General features: G+C 48.0%; 1 protein-coding gene across 1 annotated transcript in view; it reads left to right on the plus strand.

The window, feature by feature from the left end:
* Positions 1–7,033, plus strand: part of TSPEAR (thrombospondin type laminin G domain and EAR repeats) — a 41,887-nt gene extending 34,854 nt beyond the window's left edge. Inside the window, exon 12 of the mRNA XM_072637990.1 lies at positions 2,310–7,033. Coding sequence (XP_072494091.1) covers positions 2,310–2,463 — 154 coding nt within the window. The 3' untranslated portion in view covers positions 2,464–7,033. The remainder of the gene's footprint in view (positions 1–2,309) is intronic.
* The last annotated feature ends 231 nt before the right edge of the window (positions 7,034–7,264 follow it).

The raw sequence follows: 7,264 nt of genomic DNA on the forward strand, positions 1-7,264 counted from the left end.
CGCACACACAGCCTGCACTTTTTCACCTCCTGATCATATCTTAACTCCTCACAATCTGGCTTCCAGATCTGCCACATCTGCAAGGTGACCGATGACTGCTCAGCTGCCAAGTCTAAAGAATTTTTTTCCATCCTCACCCTTCTTGAGGTCTTTAGCCTTTGACATTGTTAACCACACTCTCCTCTTGGACCCTCTCTCCTCTCTGGGTTTTCATGGCTCTGTCCTCTCTCCTGGTTCCCCTCCTGCCTGTCTGGCCACTCCTTCTCAGTCTCCTTGGATGAATCTTGGATCTCTTTTATGTGTGAGTGTACCACAAGTCTCCATTCTAGAGACCTCTCCAACTTTCCCTCTCTCTGTGTCTCTATCCCGTCACTATCAGGTCTCTGTCTCTCTGTCTCGTGCCTCTCTCTCTTAACACTATCAGGTCTCTGTCTCTCTGTCTCGTGTCTCTCTCTCAACACTATCAGGTCTCTGTCTCATGTCTGTCTCTCTCAACACTATCAGGTCTCTGTCTCTCTGTCTTGTGTCTCTCTCTCTCAACACTATCAGATCTCTGTCTCTTTCTGTCTGTGCTTTTTTCAGTACTATCTGGTTTCTGTCTCTAACTCTGTCTCTTTCTCCCTGACTCTATTTTTCTGTTTCTTTCTGTGTCTCTGTCTCTCTTCCCCTCAAGTCACACTCAGTAATCCTCAGCTCTTCTCCCTCCTTTTCTCTACACTTCCCAGGCACTCAGCCTCTCTCCTCTTCTCCCCATCTCTTCATTTACATGGCCACCATCCTAGTTCAATCCCTCCACCCACCTCAGTCTCTGCAATGGCCCTTCCTGGGGCTGTTGGGTTTCACCCCTCCTCCACCTCTCATCCACCCTCCCCGCAGCTGCCAGACTGACTGCCCAAAGCAAAGGTCTGACCATGCCTGGTCCCTGCCCGAGAAGTTCCCACAGCTCCCTGTTGTTATAGGATACAACTTCCCATCCTTCCCAATGTGGCTCCAATTGATCCTCCCAGATCTTTCCAAACTCACATTCCTCCTCACCCCATGCTCTGTGTTCCAGTCAACCCAGATTCCTTGGAGCTCCTTCTACAGAACATTCCATATCTAGTCTCCATGTCTTTGCCCAGGCTGTGCCCTGTGCCTTGAATGTTTTTGCCTTTTCCTCTCAGAGTTCCTCCTTCCCTGGAAGACTGCTCAGGTTCTCTCTCTTGTAAGGGGCTAGCTTGCCTCCCCTGAAGTCACTCTGTGTCTGTGTGGTGTTGACTAATTCCTGACATAACCTTGAGATCAGGGTCTATTTGTCATCATATCCCCAGGAAGCCTAGAAGGCATTCAAACAGTTGAAATGGAATGGAATGGAATGGAATCCTCCTTTAGGGTGACCTTTGGGCCAGTGGGATCCTCCCTACACTAACAAGCCCCCTGCAAACATAAGCAGCAGTCAAACCCATAAGCATTGATTAAGCACCTACTGCATACCAGGAACTGGGTTAAATACTGGGGGCAGCCCTTGAAGATCTCACAATCAAGTAGGGGAGACAGCCCGGGGTGGGGAACCTGTGGCCTCGAGGTCGCAAGTGGCCCTCTAGGCCCTCGAGTGTGGCCCTCTGACTGAATCCAAACTGCCCTGAACAAATCCCCTTCATAGAAGGATTTGTCCTATAAAACCTAGACTTAATTGAGAGGCTGCACCCAAGGAGCCAGAAGGCCACTCTTGGTGTAGACAAAATATAGACAGGGTAAGTTGGGAATTGCATAGCATTAAGCAGATTCTAAATCTAACTGGTCATCACACCTTGACATGTGTTTGGTATTGATTAAACGCATGTAATGGGCCCACCCCAGCTAGGTATCATAGAGCTTGTTCACTGGGGACTCATGCTCTGTCCTCAAACCCTCAGCAATGTAGACCTGTGGCCTCTGCACCACCCTCAGAAGCAGGAAGCCCACCTTGGTGACTCTGTGGCACTACGAGCTTGGGCAAGTCCCTGGGATGGCAATATGGCCATCCCTGGGTCCCTTCTGCCTCTGATATTTGTGATTCAATCACAGAAGGACTAGACATAGCATGGGGATGAAGAGAGACTAGAAAAAGTGGACAGCATTTGGAGGTCATTTCGTCCAATCCCCTTCTTGACAGAGGAAGAAACTGAGGCCTGGAAAGGGGAAGTGATCCAGGGAGGAAGTGACTGAGCCCAAGCTTGAAGCCAGGTCCTTGACTCGATGAGCCGAGTCCAAGAAAACCTCGCCCTTGACCCCTGGTTCAGCGGCGAGGGCCCACGTGGCAGAGCCTGACTCCCCCTCTCCTCCTGCAGGTGGCAAGGCTATGAAGGCTTCGTGGCAGTTCACCATCTCCCGACCTTTGGCTGCAGGGATTGGGAGGCCTTCAACACAACCACAGGCTCCTACCTCATGTATTCCAGTGCAAAGGAGCCGCTCTCCAGAGTGCTGAAGCTGAAGACAACCTGAGCCCCAGCATACATCCTTGCCTTGGCTGCTGCCACCTCCCCAGAGGCCCTGGAAATAGCAGGGACCTGTGGGGTTCAGCCGAGGATATCCTCACTAGGCTTGCTGCAAGGTGCGTCTGGGACGGCTGCAAGGTGAAGGATCACCTGGGCACAATCTGACCTCTAAAAGACGTCTCTGGGAAGATAATGGGCACATGGGCGGAGCACACCACTCTGGAATTCCCCTCACTAAAGAAGACAGCAGATTCTTTCCAGAGAGCCTCTTCCCTGGTGTGTGGCAGAAAGAAATGGAGCTGGACCACTTCTGTCTAAATCTGTTCATCTCCCCAGTCATGGTCCTTCATTCATTCCTCCATGGGTCTCACCCTCCAAGAGCATCACTCAGAGCTTGGTACATAAGAAGAGGAAGGTTTGCTTCATACTGGAGGTTTGGAGTCAGGTTTCTGGTCATCATGTGTGTGGTAAATGAAGGCACTCATATTAAGGACTTGAGAACCTTCTGAACCCAGATCTCAGTGAAGCCAGAATGCCTCCTTGGTGATTTATGTTAAGTGCCCTTCAGGCAGAAAGTTTTCTTGTTATTCCCAAAGGTGGGGACCATGAAACTGTTCACCTCCTAGAAAACCTGGAGCCCCCAGTGATCTACAGCCTACCTCCCCCTCAGTTGTTTAAGGTAAGGATTCAGCAGGAAGAACTGCCCACCTACAATGGTCAAAGCTCCGTGGGCAATAGAAGGGGCCAACGCCATGTGACTAAGCCACAGAAGGGAGATGGGCAGAGGAGGCATCTGGAGTATGAGCAGCCAGAGGGGGAGGGCAGCCATGAACTCCCCACAACTGCAGTCTTTCCACATCTGACCCCCAGACAATTCAATCCACAGCAGATACAAGAGGAGAGGCAACATGAACGCTGGGGAGAGGACTGGCTTGGAAGCTCCAAGGTTGCAGGCATATAATTGCTGTGTCATGAGCAAGTCACTTAAAACTTTCTGAGATCCCCAAAATTCTCCAACCACAGGAAGTGCAATTTTCACCAGGGAGGGAGTTTCCAAAGCAGGAGTTCCCTTTGCCAGTGAAAGGATCAGTCCAAATGGACACAGGAATAAATCAGGGCCTGCTATCATGTGGGTGCAGAGTGGAATATTGCCTAGACACAGGTAATGAAATGTGACTCCAGGAGAGAGTTCCAGCAGCTGGGAGAATCAGAAAAAACTTGGCATCTACATATGCAGGACTTGCTGGGGATGCTAAGAAGCAGGGATGAAGAGAGGGTGTTCCAGGCCTAGGGAACAAGTTGTGCAAAGGCTTGGAGATGGGAGATGGAATCAAGGTTAGGAAATAACTTGTAATTAAGAGTACTGAAGAAGTCTGAGAAAGAAAGCAAGATCTAGAACTGTCTGCACTTTAGCCTGGATGCAATAGGGAGCCACAAAGCAGAGGAGCAACATGGTCAGATAGAGTCTCAGGAAGGTTCATTGGGTAGGGATGAGGGATGTAGCAGGCTTGCCATCAGCAGCAGCCACAGACAACAGACAAGGGATAGGCTAGCATGCGCACTAACCATGTACAAATGACCTTGGGGAAGGGTGGGAAGTCTGTCTTCTCTTCCCTCTCACCTGGAGATCACAGCCCACATTTGCATCAGGTGTGCCGAGCACTTCTCTCCCAAGAGCCCTGGGAGGCAAGGAGTGAAAGAGGAAGGAGCAGAAGCAGCGATCCACAGAGAAACTAGAGAACAAGAGGCAGTGCGATGCAATGGCCAGGACTATATTGGAAGTCGAAGGACCAGGGTTCAAACACTGCCTCTGCTCCTTCCTGCCCACGTGACCTTGGAAGGGGTGACTCCATCTCTCTGGGCTTCTGTCTTCTCCTCATAAAGTGAGAGTGTTGGCGCAGGAGGTCTCTGGGTTCTCATCTAGGGTGAGTGCCCTGCCACCCTTCCTGGGAAGCCCTCTGTATCTGGGGCCACCCTCAAGTGCTCCCTAGCCATAGAATCCGATCCCTTTATACCTCCTGCCCAGGCTACTACCCATAGGCCTTATCTCTGTTCTGTTACTTCAGAGGCATTTCTTGGAACCTTCTCTGCTTCCCCTACACTTGTGCCTGCTTTCCTCCTCTTCTCTCAGTCTTCTGTCTTCCAGATATTTCTTCATATCATCCTCATTCTTATTAAACCCTTCTGAGCCACCCATGAGTGATGCTCAGTCAATTGATTCAGGGAGGAGCCCTATTGTGTCAGAGGAAAGGTGCTAGGGGTCATGCATCCACAATAAACCCCTCTGGTGCTCTAGTGATAGCTCCCATTGACCCACTACTCTCTGTCCCTCTTCACCACCACCCCTGTCTTCTGCTTTGGCTGTAAGGAAAGTGTTCATGTTGTATAATTCTGCAGTCCTGTCTTACTGCCATGTGTTTTCTATGTAGAAGGACTTATTTATTTCATTGTTCTGTTCTCAGACATATTTATGACCTTTCCAATAGTAAAGCTGTGCTCCAGAAGAGTTTCTCATTGGGTAGACAGTTTCCTCTCCACATATACTGTAAAGTGAACATAGGATCACTCAGCATGGCATGCCCTCATTAGAGAGGCATTGTGTTCTATGACAATGTAAAATTGAAGTAGCTCAAAAGCAATGTGAGATGCACAGATTTAGAGATCCACCCCAATGTTCACATGGACTATTTGTGCTCGACCTGTGATAGAGCATCCTGAGCTCGGATTGAACTGATCAGCCACAATCGAGCACAGTGGCATAGGGATGACCCAGCATCGGGATGTCATTTTGGTCCCCTTTGAGGACAAAGGACAACAACCAACTAAAGTGGGAAGAGAAATCCTTTAATCCACTGAAACCCAGCAGATGTCACTGCAGAGGGCAGTTTGGATGAGAAGCATTTCCACTCGTCTCTTTTCAGCATTCTCCCTGACTCCCCAGGAGCCAGCTCAAGGTGTGACCTTCACTTGAGTTCTTTGCCTCTGCCCTCCCTTTCCTCTCTTCTGTATGGGTTGGAGAAACACTGAGAGTCCCTTGTTCAAAGATACCCATCAGCTGAGAGAGAAAGACAATAGCTCATGAGGGTTTTTAGTCTAGACCAAGGTTCCTGGGTCCATAAGGCATCTTTTCTCTGAAAAGTTAGAAAACTTAAAAATAAAGATTATTAATAAAATGCCTAGAGCTCTGAGCCCCAGACAATCCTTTGATTGTCACGCGAAAAATGAGGTATCCCAGCCCCCTAAATTGTGCAGTCAACTATCTCCAGGCTGCACCAACCCTTAGTACACTCCTCTAAAGGAAAAACAACTCAGGACACAATGAGAATAATCTTTATCTGGAAAATCATCATTAAAAATATAAATAACTTTACACAAAATTTAAAATATCATAGAAATATTTGGTAATAAAACATTCTATCCATTGCATATAGCAATAAAATAGATGGAGAAAATGGAATAAGTAAGTTTACCCTTTTTTTGGAGCAGTTTCTCCAAGCAGGCCTAGTTCAGTCAATCAGTCCATAGGCATTTATTAAGCATTTAATGTGTACCTGGACACTGTGATAAGCACTGGGAATACAAAGAGAGGCAAAGACAGTCCCTGCCTCAAGGAGCTTATAGTCTAATGGGGGAGACAATAAAATAAGCAAGCCACTATGTACAACATTGAAAGAAGGGAAGCATGGAAATTCGGAGGACTTAGAAAAGGTGGGATTTTAGTTGGGACTTGAAAGAATCCTGAGGTAGAAATGAAGAAGGGTAACATTCCAGGTATTCCAGGGGACAGCCAGAGAAAATGCCAGAAGCTGAGGTGGAAGGTCTTATTTATGATCCAGACAGGAGGCCAGAGTCATTGGATTAGTATGTGATGGGGAGTGAGATCTAAGAAGCCTGGAAAGGGAGGGGGAGGGTGATTGAGCTGAGAATGCCAAATGGAGCACTGAGCTCCTGGAGGTAATAGGAGCAACTGAAGTTTATTGAGTAGTGTGATCAGACCTGTGTTTTAGGAAAAAATCACTTTAGTAGATGAGTGGAAGATGGGCTACTGAAAACATATTTGAGGCAGGCAGATCTCCCATTCCGGAAGCTATGACAATGGTCCAGGTACAAGGTTATGAGGTTGTGTCCCAAGGTAGAGACAGGATCAGAGGAGAGAAGGGGGCATGTTGGAGAGAGGTTGCAGAGGTGACATTGACAAGAGATACTACAGAGGTGAAATCAACAAGAGACATTGCACAGGTGAAACTTACCAGAAATGTTGCAGAGATGCAATTGACAGGCTGGTGAGAGATAGTGGTGAGTCTAGGATGACTCCTAGGTTTGGAGTGGGGAGATTTTTGGGGAAAGATAATGAGTTCAGTCACTAGGCATCTAGGTGGTACGTTAGCTAGTGCACTGGACATGGGCTCAGGAGAACTAAGTTCAAATCTAGTCTCAGATACTAACTGTGTGACCCTGGGCAAGTCACTAGATCTCTGAGGAAGCTAGACAGTACAGTGGATAGAACACTAGGTCTGTGCTCAGGAAGACCTGAGTTCCAATTCTCCTTGAGACGGTAGCTATGCAACCACGTACCAGTCACCTAACCTATTTGTTTCATCAGCGTAGAATGGAAGCAATGATAGCATCTACCTCCCAGAATTGTGAGCATCCAATGAAATAATATTTGTAAAGCACTCAGCACAATTCCTGGCACATAGTAGGTGCACGTAAATGCTACTATTGTCACTGTTATCTCTGCTGGATTCTCAACATGAGTTGAGAACCAGGGAAAGAAAGTGGCTCTTGACTACTCCAAGACTCAGAGT

This window comes from Notamacropus eugenii, chromosome 2, assembly GCF_028372415.1.
Source record: "Notamacropus eugenii isolate mMacEug1 chromosome 2, mMacEug1.pri_v2, whole genome shotgun sequence".
NCBI classification, from domain to species: Eukaryota; Metazoa; Chordata; class Mammalia; order Diprotodontia; family Macropodidae; genus Notamacropus; species Notamacropus eugenii.